The sequence below is a fragment of the Rutilus rutilus genome (assembly GCF_951802725.1).
Source record: "Rutilus rutilus genome assembly, chromosome: 15".
In the NCBI taxonomy this organism is placed as follows: Eukaryota; Metazoa; Chordata; class Actinopteri; order Cypriniformes; family Leuciscidae; genus Rutilus; species Rutilus rutilus.
Genome location: NC_140220.1, coordinates 16,846,115 through 16,871,191, shown reverse-complemented (window position 1 = coordinate 16,871,191; position 25,077 = coordinate 16,846,115). Strand labels below are relative to the sequence as shown.

At 40.4% G+C, this 25,077-nt stretch overlaps 2 protein-coding genes across 4 annotated transcripts in view; one reads left to right on the top strand and one right to left on the bottom strand.

Annotated features, from left to right (window-relative positions):
* Nucleotides 1–4,225, bottom strand: part of cep128 (centrosomal protein 128) — a 178,759-nt gene extending 174,534 nt beyond the window's left edge. Inside the window, exons 1-5 of one of the 3 annotated variants that reach the window (XM_084433350.1) lie at nt 4,006–4,225; nt 3,573–3,746; nt 3,393–3,479; nt 3,185–3,311; nt 1,669–1,790 (exon numbers count right to left, since the gene is read on the bottom strand). In XM_084433350.1, the coding sequence (XP_084289476.1) occupies nt 1,669–1,790; nt 3,185–3,311; nt 3,393–3,479; nt 3,573–3,728 (492 nt within the window). In that variant the 5' untranslated portion in view covers nt 3,729–3,746; nt 4,006–4,225. Of the gene's footprint in view, nt 1–1,668; nt 1,791–3,184; nt 3,312–3,392; nt 3,480–3,572; nt 3,766–4,005 lie in introns of all 3 variants that reach the window. The other 2 variants (XM_084433351.1, XM_084433349.1) reach the window with 2 other exon arrangements.
* Nucleotides 4,226–5,807: 1,582 nt separating this feature from the next.
* Nucleotides 5,808–25,077, top strand: part of tshr (thyroid stimulating hormone receptor) — a gene marked incomplete at its 5' end in the record, with an annotated part of 81,012 nt that continues 61,742 nt past the window's right edge. The window contains one exon of the mRNA XM_084431990.1: nt 5,808–5,971. Coding sequence (XP_084288116.1) covers nt 5,808–5,971 — 164 coding nt within the window. The remainder of the gene's footprint in view (nt 5,972–25,077) is intronic.

Here is a 25,077-nt window from a genome sequence, read left to right as displayed (position 1 = left end):
GTAAAAAAATCACTTGTAAGAAAAGATACAGTATATTTACAGTACATTACTTAGACAATGTGCCAACTCAAATGAATCACAAAGTCACGGCATGAACTGTAATCCATATAAAATCCGCAGACAACAAAAAAGCAGCAGTGATGTGTGTGTACATCAAAGGTGGATTATTTAGCATTATTAAGTCATCATGCGGAAAAATCAATATGTCAGCAGCAATAACAAAGACGTGTGTGGACTGTGTGGAGAAATGTCAACATTCACTCAAGCTCCCAGACACTGTATTTTGGTATTTTGTATGTTGTGACTGGAGAACTAAAGCAGAACAACACAGAAATGTGGAAACCGGTAGAGATTCTGCTATAACATTTATATTATCAGTGTGGTTTTCAAAAGCAGACACCAAGCAGAGAATAATTGTGTAATCTGCAAATTCAGTTTTAAAAAATTCTTGAATGCATGAATTTTCCGCATTTAATATGAATTCAGCTGATATGTGCTCATACTGTAGGTATACAGTGAATATATTAAAGCGAATGAGACTGAAAGCTTTGACACAATCAAGTTACAATGGCCGTGCCAGCTTTCATTAAGAATAAGGTGAATATTTTCTTTAAAAAGAACGAAATGCAATGCTATATTGTGAATACATACATTCATCTATATTCACAATACAGCATCGCATTTTGTACTTGAAAGAAAAATATGCACGACAGACAGATAGGAAAATACAATATCCTAATTATTATTTGATTATTTAAATATACTGGTTAAAAATAGGAATATAGACACACTATACTTAAAATGGTTTTCTGTCTTATATTTTATCTCAAAATGATGGATGTAATTTTCCAAATGTGGAAATAAGCGGAAATAAGTTAATACAGCTTCTTATTTACATGAGGTAAACATAAAGCTGCTTGGTTTATTTTTTAATGTACATAATTGCTGTCATAATAACGGCCCATTTCAAATGTTTACGTTCTTTTCTTCTCTTTCTTCTTTGAGCGGTGATGAAATAATGTTCTTGTAAATACTTTCCAGCATTTCAGCAATAAAAATGTAGGCTAGATTTTTAAAATGCATCCAAATTCGTTGCAAAGTGCAACAGTTATCGTATGGTGCTCGGCAGTGGTCAAAAAGTATTTAAACATTTTTAATTGGTCTCTTCTTGTAAACTCAGTGATGTGGATTCGGACGGCAATTAAATTACTGCACGACCTTGGTGTTTGTCAAAAAACAGTAGGTAATTCGCCTGGGGATTTTCACGCGGGTGGTGAGAGAAAAAAACCATTCTGGATTCGGACGGTAATAAAATCACAGACTACCCCCTGTAAATGTTGAAAATACCTTATGACCCCAAGAGAAACAATCAGTGTCTGAATAAGGCTAAAATTCGGAGCATTGAAACATACACAAAGATATTTTTAATAAACACTGCTCCTTTATATTGTAATTTCTCCTGCTTTTGCCCTTCCCTGGTTTTCTGTATCTTCTGGCATGATCCGGTGATATTTCTGAAATTTCTAACGTGGAGACGTAATCTAACAAATTGAGTATTAGATTTAAGTATTTAAGTGCAAAAAGAAACGGACTATACAGTTCTAAAATGTATTATTAATAAATTAAAACTATAACATGACACAATTAGACTCAGATGTACAGTCATACCTGCTCTTCAGCTTGAGCGGAGTCTCGGAAACGTACTGCAACAGATCTAGAGCGTCTTCTGTTACCTGTGCCCGCACTCCCATAATCTCTCAAAGGGGACGTGGGGAGGTAGCGCCTCCTGTCTACAGGGCAAGAGACACATATCTGGAACTATTGTGTAGTTAGCACACAGTGTAGTGCATACTATATTTTTAAGTAGTATGTGCAATGCTAAGATTTTTCACAGCAGTATGCAACAATTACACTACCATTCAAATCTTTTTGAAAAAAGATTATGTTCACCAAGCATTTATTTGATTAAAAAAAAAAAAACATAAAAAAAATATATATGTCATTTGAATTTTATCTGTTGTAAAAAAAAAGAAAAGAAAAGAAGAATCCAGAAGAACTGCGGGAACGTCTCCCAGATGCTTGAAGAAACCTTCCTGCAAAGCTACCTGAAAAACTATGCGCAAGTGTACCTGGACAAAAGCCGTTTTAAACGCAAAGGGTCGTTACACCATATATTGATTTGAATTAGTTAATAGAAGTTAAATCATAAATAAATTCAATTTGTGATTTTATTTTTGAAAGCATTCTCACTTTACAGCATTTTAACACAAGTGCCAGTACTTTTCACAGTACTGTAGCTTTGCAGGAAGGTTTCTTCAAGCATCTTGGAGACGTTCCCGCAGTTCTTCTGGATTTAGTTTGTCTCAATTTTTTCTGTTTCTTCATGTAATCACAGACTCTATGATGGTGAGATCAGATCATCCTGGCTGTTGTCAGATTCCTTGTGCATACAGAAATCTCACTGAATTATTACAATTAATGGCAAAAAGAATGTTTGGAAATGTAAACTGATATTTCCAACTGGCACACTACAGCAAAATATATAAATAATTGACTTAAACTGGGGGGGTATTAACATGCCTAAGACTTTTGCACAGTACTGTATATATATATATATATATATATATAAATGTTTTTGTTTTGTTTTTTATTCTGTGAAAGCAAAGCTTCAGTGTTACATGATCCTTAAGAAATAATTTATATATCCTGATACCTTTCTTCTTATTATTATTATCAGAAGATAATGGCCCCAGGGAATCAGGGGGCCCCATCAAATACACAGAAGCCTTTATAAATCATAACCTACTCATTTTTTAATCATGTTTTGTTTGGTCAGGATTTCACCATTATGGATTAGAGTGGACTATTCCATTAGTATTGCAGGTGCGCAAGCAAGGGGGTTAGAGCTACAACAAGCGCAAGCTCATTAACAGCAGAGCTTTGATTATAAAATTAAGATACATTTAGCTCTGATACAAATTTCTAAAATGAATCATACCATTGATATTACCCTGCACATTCTTAGACGTACATTTATTGGATGCAGGGAACAAGAACATAATGTGTCTAAAATGCTATATATAGTATATACTGTGCTTCATGTATTAGCATTAACACACTATTAATAAAATGTATAGACAAGCTTCCACTCATTTAATGAAGCAAGTCCTAGCCTGTGCTGCACCTGAGGCGCTGGCGTCTTCCAGGTCACTGGTGTGCAGTGTGGAGAGCGAGGCGCTCCAGCCACCCGTGCTCCTCTTCAGCCGCTGACCCTGCAGATGCTGGATGGACTCCTCTAAGCTCTCCCTCAGCTAAAACACAGGACAAGCTCTCAGAACACCCTTATCTGAAATCAGAGACAATCCCATACAACTCTGGGTTGCGATACTCACCGTCGCCATGGCTTCAGCTTGGTCGTCTGTGTGTTCCTTATACTGTCCCAACATCTGATCCACTTTGTTTAGATTTCGGCTTGTATCCTGCACAAAAGCATAATCTTGCATGTCAAAAGAAAAGACTGCAGTGATCCCAGCTGTACACAACAGAGCAGACAATGCATGAAGGCAGCTTACCTGTAGAGTGTTTGCTAAAGTGTCAATTTTGTCTGATATGTCAGATACATGTGTATCCCTAGGAAACCTGCTGTCAGGTCTTATTCGGCTCCCCCTGACCCGCGATCGATGACCCCTGGGTCTGTCAAAGGTGTCAGATTCACTGGAGGAGTCCATGCTGACATGAGCCAATGCCTGAAAATAAGCAACAGCACTAAACTGAAATCAGAAACCACCTTCCCAATCCTGACACATGCATTATCTGTTTGCCTAGCTAGAAGACGCGTGTAATTACACCTGGCGAGAAAGTATTCAGATTAATTAAATGTTTAAGGCTGAGGAACACTAGTCTAGTCAATGAAATCGTCTATTTGATGAAAATAAAGACCTTGTAAACACTCGACTTGGCACAGAACTATCGAGCTAACGTTAGTTAGCTTTGTGCTTAACTTACAGTCTTTCTTTCCTAAGATGTTACAAAGCCTTGTCCGTTTGTATAATATACGGTAATACCGAACCACTCAATAGTAAAACTACACGAAAAGTACGTCAAACTCCCCCTACACCTGCGCCCAGAGGTTTGATGGTTCTCTTAGGTGATCATTGTAAGGCACCGACATCCTCTGCTATGGCAACTTGAACTGGCCGCCTAACAGGAATACAACAAGCGCTATGAATCATGGGAGTTGTAGTTTTGCCACCCGCGCTGTAACGTTTCCTGTTACGTTTCAGAACTCCTTCATAATATAATATTATAATATTATATTATATTATATTATATCATATTATATTATATTATATTATATTATATTATATTATATTATATTATATTATATTATATTATATTATATATCTTTCGCCAACATTTGACTCTGGTCTAGCTGACATTTGCATATTGTTGCTCTATTGTTGATTTGACTGCTTTTATTGCTCTCTTCATTTGTAAGTCGCTTTGGATAAAAAGCGTCTGCTAAATGATTAAATGTAAATGTAATCATCTATTCTATTCTATTCTATTCTATTGTTCTGTTCTGTTCTATTCTATTCTATTCTATTCTATTCTATTCTATTCTATTCTATTCTATTCTATTCTATTCCATTCTATTATACAGTCACAAGGAATGGATAGTGTGCAGTGTTGTTTATTATTTAACATAATTATAATATATAATAGTTGTTGTCGTTTTTATTTTTATTGTTATTATTATTATTAGTAGTATATAATAATATGTATTATAGGCCTACACATTATTAATACAGTCTTTAAGATAGTCGGCCTACTGTGTTTAAAACATATTTATTGCCTGGTGTCCACCGTCCAGACATCCCAAGTGTGCGCCGTAGACGAACGACCCTGATTACGCACACCTCCGCGAATGAAGATAAAAGAGTTTAGCACTTTAGAAAATGCAGCTTCATTTGCATTAATCAGATAGGGCCTATCCGGAAAGAGCCATAGTGATGATGTAATGTAATAATATACATCTCTGATTTGTTTTGTAATCTGCTTAAAATGATTTCAAATTGACTGAGGCTTCTTGAAAAAGAGAATATCTGTCAACAGTTTATCAGTATACAAGTTTGTGCATTGTTTTTACACATTTTGTTATATATTACACATAATTGACACTTTGAAACATTTACATATAGCCTATATCATTTACTTTTGTAATTTACATAATTGTCAAAACTTATTTAGGCCTATAGGCTATATTTTGCTCACTTAAGATATATACACATATAATAAAATATAAAATATCACCTATATATATATATGAAATAAATTATTTAGACTACATAATTTCCTGAAAAATTATGTTCTTTATGTTGCTTTATTTTTGATAATCCATTGCATGTTGTAACTGAAATGAAAATTGACTAGGCCTATTATCCTTTTATTAACCTGACTATTCCTAGGTGTGATGTTTCGTTTTTTTTTTTTTTTTTTTTCGTAAGAAGTTCCCCTGTGCGTTTAAATACGAATAATAGCTGCACGCAATTATTAGTAAACGAGAGACGTTTCTATTATGTTGCATAGAACTATTCAGTTCCCATAGCAACCGCAAGGGCGCCTCAGCGTCCGCCTCACTCGCAGACTCTCTTACTCACTTACTGACTCTCACACTCAAGCAAGTTTGCTTAAAGCAAGAGCTTTAAACTGCTCGTCGGTGTTTGTGTGACTACTTTATGGTCCAAACCGAGTGGAGAAGCTGCAGTTTTCCAGCGGAAGAAAATAAATCTATTATTTTTTCTATCATGGCGACACGTGTGCTGGTAATGTTGATGCTGTCACCTGTGTGTGTGATCGGACATCCGAATGCGTGTCCTCATGGCTGTGAGTGTTCCCAGTGGAAAGCCTTCGCTATGTCGTGCATGGCCATAGATGTCATTCCAACGTTTCCCTCAATGACAGAAATCTTGTAAGTATTCATTATTTTATTATTAATTGGTCACTTTATTTATATGTTGCCTACTTGCATTAAAAAGTCCGGTACACTGTAGGCCTACTCATTGTGTTCATGTTGTAAACACTTTTGCTGCTGTTGAGGTGGGAAACGGCTATTATTGGGACAGATTTCGTGGTATGAGTTAAGAGCTGTAATTACATGAAGTTTTTTTTATTTTTATATATATATATATATATATATATATATATATATATATTATATATAAGTAGTCCAACGTAAAACCATCTTCACAATAAAGTGCATTGTATCAAATGATTCATTTACAGTAAATGTTAGTACATAGTAGTTAAAACTGGTTAAATTGTGACCATTTAGCCTAATTTATTAGGCCTATTATTATTTTTTATTTGTGCTTGAGGTCATTTGGCCAAGGATATTCACATAATGCAATACATTCAATGATCGTGGGTGTTTTATATTCAATTAATTACAATATTATTGAACAATTTTATTAATTAAAAGTTAGTAGCATACAATTTTAGGCGACATTATAGTTATAGGCTGTAATGTAAATGTATTTGGTTAACATTAAAATAGACAATTCAAATAGATAGATAGACTTTTCTTGGTCTCTGCTTCCTTTAAATGCCTTGAAGTGCCTTGCAGGGGATGCTGAAGTGCTTCCCACCTAAAGTTTGTTTAGGGTTGTTGGGTTTGTGGGGAGAGGGGGTTCCCTGACGCTACATCAGCCCCCGGACTGTTTATTGTTAATTGTGTGAGCCCCCCTCTCTGAATTCACAGTCCGGAGTCTCATCAGCTCTGATCAGCTCTCTCTCTAGTCTGCGCTGAGGCATCAGCAAGTGAGGTCTTGGGAGGTTGAGAAACCAGAAGTAAATTCAGACCTCTTACTCTCAGCTCAGTAATTCTACACCAATTGCACAGAAATGAACTGCCATTCCACCCAATCAGCCACATGCTATGTTTTTTTGTTTTTTTTTCACCTTGTAGACATTTTCACCTGTATTATGTCTTGAGACTTATAGTGAACACTCATAGTGGACTAATGCTGATCTTCACTCACTTAATTTAGAACTAGTATTTAGTATTAGTAACATTGATTATTACCATCTAATAGTTCTAAAAAATGTCCATGTGTTGAGTGTATTTTGAGATTATTACTGAAAAAAATGATGTGTCAAAAAATTATTAGCAGTTAGCTATACAGTATGAAGATATTTAAAGTTTATTCAATTTTATTCTACTTATTTACATTCAAATTGGAATCAGCTACAATTCTGCATCCTGTTTAAACCTCAGCTCAAATTAATGGCAGCCCTATTGTAAAATTATACTGATCTTTATCATTAACATATAGTATAGCACATTCAAACAAGACCTTCAGTCATATTAATTAGGATTTTGTCTAAACATTTTGCTGGACAGAGAACCGTAGGGAACCAAAACCTAAATGATATGCATTTAAACAAAACATCTAATTTGGCTTTTGTTGTACAAAGAATTGTTGTACAACAAACAGCAGTGTTGTCTTCAGTGTTGGATTAAACCTAAGTAATGATAAATTTGGGATTAGACAATAAATAAGCCTTGATGTAACCTGTAGAATAGATTCAACATTACCATTTAGCCTGTACGAGCAAAGCCTAATATGTTAAAAAAAAGAAGAAAAAAAAGATATATATATATATATAATAATCTTATATCCTCCAAATTTACAGTTTTTCTCAGTTGCTTTGGTACATTTCACAATTGGCATTCTCAAAACTTGTTTAACCTCCAAATCTTCTCGTCACTTGTTGAACATATGAAACTGATAGGGCAGAGAGACCATCTTAACATTTAGTCTCTTTATGAACAATGCACACTGAAGAAAGCCAGAAGGATTTTGAGTGATCCGTCCCATGCACTCCATTCTTGCTATGAACTGCTACCCTCGACAAGAAGATACAGAATTCCTCAATGTAAATTGAACAGGTGTAAAGATTTGTTTGTGCCAGTATCAATTAAACGGTTACAGTTTTTTACAATTCCTAACAAGCATATGCCAATACTTAAAGGGTTAGTTCACCCAAAAATGAAAATTATGTCATTAATGACTCACCCTCATGTTGTTCCAAGCCCGTAAGACCTTCGTTCATCTTCGGAACACAGTTTAAGATATTTTAGAATTAGTCCGAGAGCTTTTTGTCCCTCCATTGAAAATGTCCATCAATCCATCCATCCATCTTCTTCCGCTTATCCGGGGCCGGGTCGCGGGGGCAGCAGTCTAAGCAGAGATGCCCAGACTTCCCTCTCCCTGGACACTTCCTCCAGCTCTTCCGGGGGGACACCGAGGCGTTCCCAGGCCAGCCGGGAGACATAGTCTCTCCAGCGTGTCCTAGGTCTTCCCCGGGGTCTCCTCCCAGTGGGACGCGCACGGAACACCTTCCCGGGAAGGCGTCCAGGAGGCATCCAGAAAAGATGCCCGACCCACCTCAGCTGACCCCTCTCGATGTGGAGGAGCAGCGGCTCTACTCTGAGCTCCTCCCGAGTGACCGAGCTTCTCACCCTATCTCTAAGGGATCGCCCAGCCACCCTGCGGAGAAAGCTTATTTCCGCCGCCTGTATCCGGGATCTTGTCCTTTCGGTCATGACCCAAAGCTCATGACCATAGGTGAGAGTAGGAACGTAGATTGACTGGTAAATCGAGAGCTTCGCCTTGCGGATCAGCTCTTTCTTCACCACGACAGACCGGTACATCGACCGCATTACTGCAGAAGCTGCACCGATCCGTCTGTCAATCTCCCGTTCCATCCTTCCCTCACTCGTGAACAAAACCCCAAGATACTTAAACTCCTCCACTTGAGGCAGGAACTCTCCACCAACCTGAAGCGAGCAAGCCACCCTTTTCCGACTGATGACCATGGCCTCGGATTTGGAGGTGCTGATTCTCATCCCAGCCGCTTCACACTCGGCTGCAAACCGTCCCAGTGCATGCTGAAGGTCCTGGTTTGATGAGGCCAACACGACAACATCATCTGCAAAGAGCAGAGACGAAATCGTGTTGTCACCAAACCTGACACCCTCCGGCCCCTGGCTGCGCCTAGAAATTCTGCCCATAAAAATTATGAACAGAACCGGCGACAAAGGGCAGCCCTGCCGGAGTCCAACACGCACCGGGAACAAGTCTGACTTACTGCCGGCAATGCGAACCAAGCTCCTGCTTCGGTCGTACAGGGACCGGACAGCCCTTAGTAAAGGACCCCGGACCCCATACTCCCGGAGCACCCTCCACAGGCCGCCGCGAGGGACACAGTCGAATGCCTTCTCCAAATCCACAAAGCACATGTGGACTGGTTGGGCAAACTCCCATGAACCCTCCAGCACCCTGTAGAGGGTATAGAGCTGGTCCAGTGTTCCACGGCCTGGACGAAAACCACACTGTTCCTCCTGAATCCGAGGTTCTACTATCGGCCGTATTCTCCTCTCCAGTACCCTGGCATAGACTTTCCCAGGGAGGCTGAGAAGTGTGATCCCCCTATAGTTGGAACACACCCTCCGGTCCCCCTTCTTAAAAAGAGGGACCACCACCCCGGTCTGCCATCCCAGAGGCACTGTCCCCGACCGCCACGTGATGCTGCAGAGGCGTGTCAGCCAAGACAGCCCCACAACATCCAGAGACTTGAGGTACTCAGGGCGGATCTCATCCACCCCCGGTGCCTTGCCACCGAAGAGTTTCTTGACTACCTCGGTGACTTCAGCTTGGGTGATGGACGAGTCCACCTCTGAGCCCTCAGCCTCTGCTTCCTCAATGGAAGACGTGACGGCGGGATTGAGGAGATCCTCGAAGTATTCCTTCCACCGTCCAACGACATCCCCAGTTGAGGTCAACAGCTCCCCACCTCTACTGTAGACAGCGTTGGTAGGGCACTGCTTCCCCCTCCTGAGGCGCCGGACGGTTTGCCAGAATCTCTTCGAGGCCAGCCGATAGTCCTTCTCCATGGCCTCACCGAACTCCTCCCAGGCCCGAGTTTTTGCCTCCACAACCACCCGGGCTGCAGTTCGCTTGGCCTGCCGGTACCCGTCAGCTGCCTCAGGAGTCCCACAAGCCAACCAGGCCCGATAGGACTCCTTCTTCAGCTTGACGGCATCCCTTACTTCCGGTGTCCACCACCGGGTTCGGGGATTGCCGCCTCGACAGGCACCAGAGACCTTACGGCCACAGCTGACGGGTACCATTGAAAATGTATGTATGGTATACTGTCCATGTCCATAAAGGTAATAAAGACATCATCAAAGTAGTCCATGTGACATCAGTGGGTTAGTTAGAATTTTTTGAAGCATCGAAAATACATTTTGGTCCAAAAATAACAAAAACTACGACTTTATTCAGCATTGTATTCTCTTCCGGGTCTGTTGTCAATCTGCGTTCACGACTCCGCAGTGACGCTGCTGACGTAAGATGCTGCTGACGTGTTATCTGCGCCCGACATGCACACTTACGCACCATTTTAAAAAATATAGCAATACCAAAATACAAACAATGTAGAATAGCTTGAATACAGCGTGCGTCTCCCTCAGACTGTAAACGAAGCTCGGGCGCACCAGATAACACGTCAGCAGCGTCTTACGTCAGCAGCGTCATTGCGGAGTCGTGAACGCGGATTGACAACAGACCCGGAAGAGAATACAATGCTGAATAAAGTCGTAGTTTTTGTTTTTTTTTGGATTCTAGGGTTGGTGATGTCACTAACCCGGGAGAATGTCATGTAGTCCCTACCAGCCGTTTGTTGTAGTCCTTAAAAAGCAGTTTCTTTAAAAGCAAATATCTCCCTTTGCTTTGAACTTTGAGCATTGTAACTTTGCAGATGTTGTTTATGCTCAAACAGCAACATTACACACTAACTAAAGTTAGAAAAGTGAAATCATAATCAACCACCCCTTTAAATAAATACAAACTACATTTCAAAATGCTAAAAAACTTTTTCTACATATACTAACTCTATTAAAACACGTCAAACCTGATTCAAAATGTTATCAATCTGTCAAAACACTAGCAATAGTTGTCTATTCAACATGAACATAGTTAAATCATAGTGCATGCATGACTGTCAAAATACTAACAGTTGATGCCATTATAAAAACTGCATTAGCCTAATTGTCATGTTTCAGTTCTACCTGCAGACAATATGAAATCCATTGTTTGTTTTTTTTTTTTTATAATTCAGTTTCCTTTTACTGTAAGCCATTCTACATTTTTGGTTGAGTGTTGAATGTGTGCATTCTTGGAAACATACAATCTAAAAGTGAATTAGTCATTACTTTATACAATGTGCAGTAGAAAAAAAGAACAAGTAACAGAATTGCTAAGGGCAGCCACTGTTCAAATAGGTCCCTTATGCAGAACTTAATTTGCCACCTCTGTTGAAATTGTTTTCTGGGGTTGGTGTTGATGGTGCCCCCATAAAGGGTGTGATGGTGTCCCCTTAGTTAGTCCCGAACGCAGGCTGCATATTCTGCGTATATGGAACAGTGGAATTGGAATCGTTGTAGTAAAAGCTTTACATGAAGCTTTTACTGAAATGAAAACATGAAATTTCTACATATACTAACTCTATTAAAACACGTCAAACCTGATTCAAAATGTTATCAATCTGTCAAAACACTAGCAATAGTTGTCTATTCAACATGAACATAGTTAAATCATAGTGCATGCATGACTGTCAAAATACTAACAGTTGATGGCATTATAAAAACTGCATTAGCCTAATTGTCATGTTTCAGTTCTACCTGCAGACAATATGAAATCCATTGTTTGTTTGTTTTTTTTATAATTCAGTTTCCTTTTACTGTAAGCCATTCTACATTTTTGGTTGAGTGTTGAATGTGTGCATTCTTGGAAACATACAATCTAAAAGTGAATTAGTCATTACAAGGGCGAAATTGTCAATCACACATTGGGGGGGACAGCTGTGTACTTGGTACCTCTAGGGGGGTCCGGGGGCATGCTCCCCCGGAAGAAAATTTTGTACATTTTAAAGGTAAATTCATTAATCTGGTGCACTTTGAGTCACCCGAATCCACTGTTAAAAATAAATAATCCACCCGCAAACCGCCCGAACCTATGATATTCTCTAATTTAGATATCTGCATCTGATCATCACATTACAATTATTCAAATTCTTAGTGTTAAGCATGATAATATGGTAACATATCACACTGACATGCTGATTTAAAATGAACATTTATTTAAAATAAAAGTTCTTCTTTTGGCAAAATTATATTTCCTTAATAGCCTAAACAGAGGCTTTACTCCCTTCAAACTTAAAATTGTCCATTTTTCATTACATCACTGTTTGAAAACACTCAGAATAGTTTTTTGTACCTTTATAAAGGGCATTTTCCCCCCTAATTTTATTAACTGTATGCTCCATCTTTCATTTCAAATTCTTAAATTTGATAAATATATCCAATTAAAATAATAAGACACTAGGCTGTTACCAATCAAATTAAATAATTTACATTGAAAAATTATAACTGTATTAAATTAGATTATTTTAAATATTTTTATAACCGCAACAGAACCATCACGGTGGGGAAAGTGTATCTGACCATGTGACTGTCTGTCCGAGTTTTGTCGAGAGCCGGAGGCGGCACGAAATTTGACGGAGGCAGCCGCCTCATAATTCTCTATGCAGGAAAAACTCTGGCAATACCCATAAATGGAAACATAAATTTACAACTGTAGGCTACTTCGGTTTCTCTGCGAGGACACCGCCGTCACCTGCCATATGAGATTTCACCATGTGAGACGACACCGCTGTCACCTGCTCTGTCAGATTTCGCGCTCCTAACTCTTCTTCTGTTTGGTTTTTCCTAACTCACTGACGGTGCACGAGCTACTAAAGGTATAGGGAAAACATGACATGGATTTCAGGAGAAATAGGTTTTGTTAATGTATAGTGTAAGGCCAGTCGAATGGATTTGGGAAATGGACCGGCCGGGATTTTATATTTTCGGAGCTGGAAAGAAAGACGTATTTGCAATCACATCAATATTGCCCGCATAATCATACAGTATGATCAAATATTGGGGGGGACAAATTGTCCTTCTTTGAATATTGGGGGGGACGTGTCCCCCTGTCCCCCCATAGAATTACGCCTATGAGTCATTACTTTATACAATGTGCAGTAGAAAAAAATAACAAGTAACAGAATTGCTAAGGGCAGCCACTGTTCAAATAGGTCCCTTATGCAGAACTTAATTTGCCACCTCTGTTGAAATTGTTTTCTGGGGTTGGTGTTGATGGTGCCCCCATAAAGGGTGTGATGGTGTCCCCTTAGTTAGTCCCGAACGCAGGCTGCATATTCTGCGTATATGGAACAGTGGAATTGGAATCGTTGTAGTAAAAGCTTTACATGAAGCTTTTACTGAAATGAAAACATGAAATTGCTGAACATTATTTTTTCTCACTCTGCTTCTCTATGTTTTTCCGCATCCACACTGAAAAAATAATTGTGCCTATTTTACTGTGTATGTCCAAGTAATGGAAAGAACTTCAACACCTGACTATGCCTCCAACTGAGATTGGAAAGGATTCAGCTATTTCTCAATATTTCAGTGCTACTTAAAAATGCTTATCAGTTGTTTCAGTATTTGTTTTATTTTTTATTTTTTTGTATACTTTTGAGCTGCTGTTCTTGCAAAAGTAGATGTTTTATACTATATTTAAAGATTTGAACATTAGGTATTCATTTCTGACATGCTGTGGTTAAGCTTTTGTAAATACTGTAAGACCAGAAAGATCCATGATTTTGGTATGGAGAAAGTGTCACGTAGTCTAAGCGAATAGAGAATACACAATTAACTTTATTCACAGAATGAAAACGTAACCAAACTTATTCCATTCGTTAACGACAACCAACAATCAGAACTGAAAAAACAGGCAGATAAATACACAGGCAAACTATGATAATTAATGACACACAGCTGGACAGAATAATGAAATCAAATCAGTAACCATAGTGACAAACTCAGGCAGGAACTAGAACAAAGAAAAAAGCATATTGAATAGAAACAAACTAGAAGTCCATGAAAATTATACTAAGACAAAAATAATGGATTATGTAAGTAAGTAAGTAAGTAAAGTTTATTTCTATAGCACATTTAAAACAGCTTGCGCTGACCAAAGTGCTGTACATAATTGTACTGGCCACAGGGTAATAAAAACACATGTAATAGAAATACATTTACAAATAAATTTAGTTTAGGCTAAAACAACATTTACAGAGAAACGGCAGGTTGAAAACACACTAAGCAGGAAAACATTTAAGATGCCTAGAAGGCCAATGTAAAAAGGTGGGTTTTAAGTCTAACTTTAAAAATATCAATATGAGGGGCATTTCTGATGTCGGGTGGCAATCGGTTCCACAGCTGAGGGCCAGCAACAGAGAAGGCTCTGTCACCCTTTCGCTTAAGCCGGGACCGTGGGACATGCAGCAGGCCCTGACTGGAAGATCTGAGGGCTCTGGGAGCTGCTTGGGGCTGAATGGTATCTGCTAAGTAGCTTGGGGCCAGTGCGTGTAGAGATTTAAAAACCATTAGCAGTATTTTAAATTGTATCCTAGACTGGACAGGAAGCCAGTGCAAGGAGGCTAGGACGGGTGTAATATGTTCACGTTTTTTTGTGTTTGTGAAAAGTCTGGCCGCTGCGTTTTGGACCATCTGAAGCCGTGCCACTAGAGTCAGAGGGAGACCAAAGTATAGAGAATTACAATAGTCTAAACGGGAGGTTATGAAGGCATGGATGACTTTTTCCAAATCTTTGAATGACAGGACAGGCTTGAGTTTGGAAATTATTCTCAACTGATAAAAACTGGATTTCACTACAGATGATACTTGTTTTTCCAAATTGAGTTCTGAGTCAAAAATAACGCCTAAGTTACGTGCGTGAGTTTTAACGTACGGTGCAAGGGGACCAAGGTCAGCGGTGGTGGCAGTTTTGGATCTTGAGGGGCCAAAGATGATAACTTCAGATTTGTTCTCGTTCAACTGAAGAAAATTATTACTCAGTTATGTGTTGTATAAAAAGAAGAAAAAAAACAAGAACTTTATAAACGTATTAATTGACTGCATATTGTGTGAACACAACATGAACTGTGTTAAAGGAGTAGTTCACTTTAAAATGAAAATTAGCCCATGATTTCCTCACCCTCAAGCCATCCTAGGTGCATATGACTTTCTTCTTTTAGACGAATACAATCTGAGTTATATTAATAAACACCCTGACTATTCCGAGCTTTATAATGGCAATGGATTGCAACCATCAGTTTGAAGCTCAAAAAAGTGCACCTATCCATCATAAAAGTGCTCCACACGGCTCTGGGGGGTTAATACCTTCTGAAGCAAAGCTATGAGTTTGTGAAAGAAAAATATTAATATTTAAAACTTTATAAAGTAAAATAACTAGCTTCTGGCCAAATGAACATACAGATTCGACTTAAAGGATAATTCCAGTATTTAGCACTTTGAGTCTCTTTTCTGGTTTGTTTTGGATGAACTAGAGTGGTGGACACAGAAATTTTGACGATGGGTCCTGTCTCGACTTTTTGACTTGTTTAGAATCGCCTTTGACTTCTTCAGAGTGGCTGGCTACGGGCATGCACAAACATGTCCTTAAAACAACCCTTAACGTTTGTTTTCAAAACTGTGCAACTCACAGAGTGGTTAGTGATGTTCGTTCATGCATTTGATTATGGTTGTACATGTCTGCTGTTTCCTACATAATCAATTGCTTATGCTGTGTTGATCAAATGACTGTTTCTCTGTTGTTCTCTGTCTTACCCCCTCAAAACATCTAGCCATTAGTTAATCGCATAAGTCGTTAAATGCAAAATGGTTGAAATAATCTGCCAAAGCATATTTTCAATATATTTCTATTAGATTTTTTAAATGTATAAATGTGTCCAGAATTGATTAATTGTGCAAGTGAATCTTGAATTTCACTATAATAAAGGAGTAAAGCATTATATCAACCAATGATCAACTAGTTGCAGCTTTTCTCAGTTTTGGTACATTTTCTTTGGTACTTTGGTGCTTTGGTACATTTCTCAGATCACAATTGACATTCTCAAAACTACATGTTTAACCTCCACATCATCTAGTCTCTTTTGAACATCAGAAAAGCAATTTCTCATTATTTTGAACAAATTGCAAGTGCTTTTCTATAGGGCTGGGTTTCGATTCAAATTTCAAGAATCGATTCGATTCCGATTCTCAAGATCTTGAATCGATTATCATTATTCGATCCGATCTTCGAGATTTAGATAAGTGTTTTTGAAAAAAAGCATCGGAGCGGGGCGGGGCGGGGCGGGGCGGGGCGGGGCGGGGGTCCTTCATTAATAATTCGTTACACAGAACTTTATTATATTAAATATTAATCAAAAATGATTCACACCTTCACAAAATCCAAACATTCAGTGTAAGAGTAAAAAAAAATGACATAACATTATTTATAGTAAGTTTATTTGATTCACAGCTTATTTAGAGTTTTGACTTCGACAACCCAACTGCATTTACGCAAACAGTCTAAACTAAAAGATTGTTTTGCTAATTGTTCTACACATTGACACTCATTGGTGTGAGAGACCCGGGTTCGAATCCACTGTGAGACACCAATGTGTCCCTGAGCAAGACACTTAACCCCAAGTTGCTCCAGAGGCGTGCGACCTCTGACATATATAGCAATTGTAAGTCGCTTTGGATAAAAGTGTCAGCTAAATGAATAAATGTAAATGTAAATGTAAATGTCATATACAGTAGATAACCTGAAAATACAGTAAAGGTTAAATCTTGCTAAACACTAAAAATGGGGTAAGCACTAAGCACACTTACATTCTCATTTTAAGAGGTGTTAAATGTGGTTTGATTTGTTTACATTAGTTAATGTATTAGGCTAACTAATGAACCACGAGCAATACATTTGTTACTGTATTTATTAATCTTTGTTAATCTTAGTTGAACAAACAGTGAACAGCTGTATTTTTATTGTTACTTCACACAGTGCATTAGGCTAACTAACGTAATTGATTAATGTTGTAGATGTGCAGTTTATTAATATTTAATGTTAACTAATGTAGTTAACTAGAGTTTAATAAATGGAACCTTATTGTAAAGTGTTACTTGTGTAGCAGTGTAAAGTGACACTGATTCAGAGTTCATCAGTAGTTGTCAGTTGATCAGTTGTTTTAACATTCATTAAATGGAATCGGTTCAAAGGAGTCATTAGTTTGCGAATCGGACGTGTCATTAGCGGACTTGTACGCGTTGTGTGATTATCCCAGCCGGCAGTTAGGACATCACACAAGATTTGTCAACACAGAAAACATTTCATCATTGGATAGGTTTTGTTTTGTTTATTGAAAGTGTTTTTTATGTCAGCTGAATCTTTTCAGAGAAGATAAGGCAACGTATTTTTTTTATTTTATTATTTATTTATTTTTAGCACAATTCACACCCAGCGGTAATTCAGGGAAAAAATATCCGAATGCTCCACGTGAAACTTCGGTCTTCCGATCTTTTACCATCGTGATTTTGATTAATATGCGCGAGGGAGCGAGAGATCAAGGCAGTTTGAAGACGCGCACGCGCGACCGGGCCTCTCTCTCTGCTCGTTCTTTCAGCAATACGCCCTATCGCAAGCGCAGCAGTTATCATCACTCACCGATCAAATAAGACTTTGGCGAGACAAAAATTCGCTTGTGAGAGAGACGCGTGAGTGACAGAGAGACGGAGGGAGAGCAGGGAAAGGAAATGCAGCTGAATAAATACGCTGCGTGTTTTAAATAGCGTAAACAATTTTTTTTTTAATAACGAAATGCAATATGTGGCGGCCGGTGTTGATTCTGTGGCGCACCGCCACGAATTAGTCTATGTGTGGGAAACACTGCCAGATCGCAGCTTTGGGCGTTTCTGGAGTTTTCAAAGCAACCGCTTGCTTAAAGGGATAGTTCACTTTGAAATTAATTTTTGATATGTTTTAGCTTACCTCAAGGGCATCCAAGATGTAGGTGTCTTTGTTTCCGCAGTAGTTTCAATTTTGATATTTTTAGGTCAAACCGTTCTTGTCTGTCAGTCATATTATGCATGTCGATGGTCACTGGATCAAAACACAAGCACAGAGTCCAAATTAAAACAATTCCCCATCGTCCAAATGAAACAATTCCCCATCATTAGTACACATTGATGGCCTAAGACACGAAATGAGCGGTTTGTGTGAGAAAACGAACAGTATTTATATCGTTGTTATCTCTTGAAAACAGCACACGTCCAAATGATCTGACGGCGCGGGCGGGTATAGATATATACATAGATGTCGCCTTGGCTACTGCAGTTCATTGGAACGAAACCGTAGCCAAGGCGAGATCTATGTATATATCTATACCCGCCTGCGCCGTCAGATCATTTGGACGTGTGCTGTTTTCAAGAGATAACAACAATATAAATACTGTTCGTTTTCTCACACAAACCGCTCGTTTCGTGTCTTAGGCCATCAATGTGTACTTATGATGGGGAATTGTTTCATTTGGACGATGGGGAATTGTTTTAATTTGGACTCTGTGCTTGTGTTTTGATCCAGTGACCATAGACCTGCATTATATGACTGACAGACAAGAACGGTTTGACCTAAAAATATCAAAATTGAAACTACTGCGGAAACAAAGACACCTACATCTTGGATGCCCTTGAGGTAAGCTAAAACATATCAAAAATTAATTTCAAAGTGAACTATCCCTTTAACGTTACTGACCGCCATGTTCGTTGTTTTAATGTCCTTCCACCTCGCGCGCATGCGTGAATTCAATGACGCGGCAAGTTAAAGTTCACGGGGAAAATGTAGGCCTATTATTAAATCGATCCTCTGAGTTATGGATCGATCTTTAGAAATTAATATGAAAATCGATTCAGAATTGGTGAATCGATTTTTTCAACACAGCCCTACTTTTCTACATTCATGCAACGATTATGTACAGTTGTCTGCTGTTTCCTACATAATCAGTTGCTTATGTCATGTTGATCAAAATATGTTATTCTGGTTCTCTGTTGAATAGTCTTACCCCTCAAAACATCTAGGCATTAGGCTAGTTCATTGCAACTCATTAAATGCAAAATGGTTGAAATAGTTTATCATCATTTATAAAAACATATTTTCTACATTTCTTTGAATCTTGAATTTCACTAATTCATATTAGATCAAGCAATGATCCACCAGTTCTCTTAAAATAGCTCAGAGGTGCATCTCATGACCTGCAGGTTATGTGACATACTCAGGTGTTTAAGGGTAAGTAAGCAAATAACCTTGGCTTTCGGGTTCCAAAAACGGAGGTAACTTTCAGGGTATAAAAGTAGCCAGCCATAGCAACGTATTCGCTGAACAAAACCTAATAGGCCGGGAGCCAGGTCCACTCCTCAGGATATTTTTTGCTACCTTTTTTTCACTATTATTTCCTATTATCTTATACCTTGGGCCATCACAAGTTGATAACGACCACCCCTAACTCGGCCCCGTTTGGTCACAGGGGCCAAAAAACACCCTTTTTGGGAAAAGCTTTTGGCGGAATGATGTAATTGTGAATATTAAGGTACTGCAGCTACATAAATGGCCATATAACCCTAAAATTTTGCATGGTGTATCCTGACACATAGGGGAAACCAGCAGAAAAAGATTCTGGGGATTGCTGCCTTTTTGCTGTCAAATATCACTCTCAAAATACCCCAAAAGACAAAAGAATGGCTGTCCGCCTGACAAATTGTCATCAAAAGTGATCATTTTCAAGCATTGTATTATATATATCACTGCCTCTAATGTACATGAAAAACTTCCCAAGTTTATAAGCTTCAATTTAAGTCCAAGATGACCTTTCTATCTAGAGGATTATAGCTGGTATAACCAAAGTTCTCCACTGTATCTCAAATCGGAGAAAACAGAACTTTCAAGCATTACCATTCCATATTGGAATTATATTGCATATTTTTTGCATATGAACAATGTCTTAAACAAGAGTTGAGACTTGACTTATGTACTGCTATACTATATGAAGTGTATTGCATGAAAAATGAGTAATGTTATGCCCCTAGGTCAGGGCTATTCAATTAGCTTCATTAGAGGGCCGGATTATTAAATCGGAATGTTGAGGAGGTCCGGTGGGTTTAGCTTATTTATTGAAACATTACTTATTGAAACATTACAGTATCAATAAATAAGCTAAAGTAAACCTAAAAAAGTATTGTATTTACTTGGAAATGTAGTACCCAACAGTATGCAGATGTATTGAGTCTTTAATAAATAACTTATTTACAGCTATGTACAAAAATATGAATTATACAAGATCATAGCTATTGGTAAGAATTATTTTATTTATAATTATTGTAGGCTTAAATGAAAGTATTCTGACAGTGAGACGTGATAACCACAGGTAAAACCATGCATGGCTACTCACTCACTACCACTGTATAACAAAATGCCTAAACACAGTTAAAAACTATACACATACATTTTATATAAATATTTTTGAGTCTTCATTTTCTTTTCTGACATAACCTAATCCAGTTCTTGTTAAAACACACTAGACATGCACATTCTGTGCATTTTGGGCACTTTTGTTTGAAATCATATTTATTTTGTCCATCAAAAGTGTGCTTTCACTTTAATTGAGCGTGAGCAGCGCAGACAAAATAGACTCGGCGGCGAAACCCCCGCTTCACTGCTGCTCACGCGACGATCCTGTTGGGCGCTGCTCCTGCTCCCGGTGTGAATGCACTCATTGATTAACATGCACGCCGAAAAAAATATGCGTGAAACGGCCGTAATTCACGAGGTTTCCTACATGTGCGTTCTGTATTATTTTACTATGAGGAATTATTACATCAAAATGTAGATCTGTGTGGTAGACTACTTTATCTGAATGAAATACATACACTTCTCTCGCATTTGCTTCTGTGCCAGCGATTAACCCTCCGCGTGCCTTAGGTTGCCGACCCCTGATCTACTGCAATATAAATGACTATAAGATAGTATTCAGTATAAATATTCCACATTTCTGCCCAAACCATAGTAAATTACTACAGTACATTCATGGTAAATGTTTGTAAAGGTGGTGATTAGGGGATTTAAAGTCTTCTAACTTCGTTCATGGCACAATGTTTCTGCTGTTTACCTCATCAGTCGTGTTGGGAATGTTGAGGCTGCTTCATCTGATTTAAAACTAGTTAAATCATCGAGTGATTTGTGGTCTGTAACAGAGGTGTGTCGAATTGAACAACTTCTCACTAGATGTCGCAATGCTGTTTAATAATAGTGTCCAGAACCGGGAGTAAACGCAACTCCTTTAAGCTTGCGTTCCGTTATCCACTGGGCGGTGCTGCGCAGTTCAAAGTAAACTAAACTGCGAGTTGAACTGAAACTAAACGGAAAACAGCGCTATTTGTTCTATATTTGTTGTTGCTGACTGAGAAACAGCTTCAGATGATTCAGTGACAGAGCGGTCCGAACAAATCTGAATCGTTTCAGACCATTATGCAAGCGCATTTGGCCAATTCATGGAAAGGAAATAATTGAACCAAAGATCGAACAAAAGATTCGCACCATTCACAAATGATTGGTATCGCTGGTTCAGTCGACAGAAATACGGGGCACACATAATAACTGCTGAAATATTCGGACTGAAAACGTTTCTCAGGTTAGTCGGAGCGCTCATGGTACGCACAGTGCGTATAGACATACAGCTGCACGCGCCACTACGGCCACTCGCATATCTAACCAAATGTAGCCACACCGCCAGGAAAAGAGGCGAAGAGAGGTTGGGGTGCCTTTGGGCCAGATGGAGATGATTGAATTGAATAGCCCTGCCCTAGGTGGACAGGGGTCAGGGTGCAACATAGGGTACATTCACACAAAATCAATTAACCAAATGTGAGATTTATTTAAGTCCACAAAGTCCTCGCAACACAAGGAATAAAGATGAACCTAGTGTGCAGTCTGTTATCAAAAAGCCAACCTTTAATAGAGTAAATGTTAGTAACCTTCTGTACAGGTAAACATTCTTTACAGCCAAATGGCGAAATGTGTCAGTTACATATGGTAACCCTCGTTCCCTGAGGGAGGGAACGGAGACGTACGTTGTGACCGATTGATAGGAATCTCGCTAGAGAGGCCAATCTACTTCGAGTAAAACTAAAACGAGCCAAAACACATTGGCATGCAGTCATTTGCGTCAGCTGTTGAGCCTCGCAACGCAGGTATATAATGAGCAGAAGGTGCGAGGTGAGCTCCTTTTTTGCTGAGGAGCCAAGCCTGGTAAGCTGGCCGCCCCGACGGGCAGCAGCAGATGTGACGATGGGATGTACGTCTCCATTCCCTCCCTCAGGGTACGAGGGTTACCATATGTAACCGAGACATTCCCTTATCGGTCGGTCACTCTCGACGTATGTCGTGACCGACTGATAGGAATCCGTACCAAAGCGCCACAGCTTTGACAGCTTTGATTTGCCATCTATGTGGTCGTTATAAGCTGAAATAGCGGCAGCATGTACTTTGAGGGTGGAGGGAGACCAACCCTTGCTGCAAGAAGGAAGCACGGACCCTATCGAACATCTTCGGGGGTCCTCTCGGCAAGAAGAAAACCACTCGACGAACAGGTTCCACTTCAAGGCACACGTCTCGTGGACGGCGCCCGTGCAGAAGTGATGGTGTTAAGTACCTATGGGGGTAAATCACCTAGAACCAGAGATGGAGTTTCCAGAGGTCCGGACGCGGGTGCCATAGGGTGCCCCGTCTCTGAGTCAGAAGGTCCTCCCTCAGAGAAATGGGCCAGGGAGGGACTGTCACAAGGAGCATGAGTTCTGGGAACCAGGTCCGGGTGGGCCAATAGGGGGCCACCAGAAGGACCTGCTCCTTGTCCTCCCTGATTTTGCACAGGGTCTGTGCAAGTAGGCTCACTGGGGGGAACGCATATTTGCGGAGGCCCCGGGGCCAACTGTGTGCCAGTGCATCCGTGCCGAGTGTTCCCTCAGTCAGGGAGTAAAACAGCTGGCAGTGGGAGGTCTCTGAGGAGGCAAACAGGTCTACCTGAGCCTCCCCGAACTCTCTCCAGATCAGCTGAACTGCCTGGGGGTGGAGTCGCCATTCTCCCGGAAGCACAGCTCATGATAGCTCGTCGGCCACACGGTTGAGCACACCGGGGACATACATGGCTCGAAGTGACCTAGGATGCTCTGACTCCAGAGGAGGAGATGGCGGGCGAGTTGCAACAAGCGACGGGAGCGTAGACCACCTTGTCGGTTGATGTACGCAACGGTTGCAGTGTTGTCCTTACGGACCAGCACGTCTCTGCCCTGTAGCGGCCTCTTTAAGCGGCTCAGAGCGAGATGTACTGCTAGCAACTCGAAGCAGTTGATGTGCCAATGCAGTTGAGGGCCCGTCCACACCCCTGACACTGCATGCCCGTTGTACGTGGCACCCCAACCGGTGGCAGAGGCATCTGTGAACACCACAGCATGCCTGGAAACCTGTTCCAAGGGGACTCCTGCCCGCAGCAACGAGGGGTCTGACCACGGGCTGAAGGTATGGCGGCACGCCGGTGTGTTTGTCACCCGGTGAGTGCCGTGATGCCACGCCCATTTCGGGACTCGGCCATGAAGCCAGTGCTGAAGCGGTCTCATATGGAGCAGCCCAAGCAGAGTTACCGCTGCCGCCTCTGCCATATGCCCCAGGAGCCTCTGAAAGAATTTCAGTGGGACCGCCGTCCTGCCTTTGAAGGTGTTCAAGCAGTTCAGCACCGACTGAGCGCGTTGCTCTGTGAGGCGTGCTGTCTGTGCAACCGAATCCAACTCCATACCGAGAAAAGAGATCCTCTGCATGGGGGCGAGTTTGCTCTTCTCCCAGTTGACCAGAAGACCCAACTGGCTGAGGTGTCTGAGCACGAGGTCCCTGTGTTCGCATAACTGATCAGTGTGCTAATATGAGCCAGTCGTTGAAATAGTTGAGGATGCGCACGCCCTGTTCTCTCATGGGAACAAGGGCCCCCTCCGTGACTTTCGTGAAGACACGGGGAGACAGAGACAGCCCGAAGGGCAGGACCTTGTACTAATACCAGACCCTCGAACGCAAATCGCAGAAATGGCCTGTGTCGAGGAAGAATCGAGACATGAAAGTATGCGTCCTTCAGGTCGATCGCTGCAAACCAATCTTGGGAACGGATGCATTCGAAAATGCGTTTCCTCGTGAGCATTTTGAACCCACCACCTTTCTTGGGGACAATGAAGTAGGGACTGTTAGCCTGGGTTTCCCCATGCTGCCTTGCACGCAGCGCGATTTTATTCACGCTGCTAGGCAGCCTGGATTCCATGGACCAGATTTTCGCCTCAGCGAGGGGACCAATCACAGAACGGGGAGGGAGCAGCAAGACGATGACGACGTCTATGCGACACACCGAAGCAGTTTGTTTATATCTATGGATCCAACATGGCAGCAGACGCGAAGTTAACTTTCGATGCAGCCTTAAATAGTGTTCTAAGTAGTTTAGAACGCAAGTTTATTTCGTGTTCTTCCTCGTCGAATTTCTGTCGCTCTACATACGTCATCTGGTATAATTGAAACAATTGGCTATGAGCTACGTACAGGCGCATTTGATAGACATTCGTAGCGCCCAATAAACGGCTCTGGGCATTCGTAAACCACGCCTCAAATACGAGAAAATGAACATGAGACGAGGTCTGACGTTAGCCAAGGGACTGTAGTGCCTTGACCTCATATCGGCTGGAGGGATCGGCTGCTCTCACTGTAGTGTAGTGGATGGCCCGATTCATCTCCGGGCGGGGAGGCCTGCCTGCGACTGGCTTCTCCAAGTGGTGTTAGGGCACAGCTGCATAGCAACGGCCCGCTCCACTGGTGGGATACGCATTGTTTTGTTATGAGTAAGAAATCTTAAATAAGCATTACATTACATAAACATGCTTTTCTTTTAGTCAGCATTCCAGAGTTCTAATGTGTTCCAGGAATATGCATTTCATACGTGTTTGTATTTAGGTCATGGTCACTTTAAGATCGCGCTGTGCTAAATGTC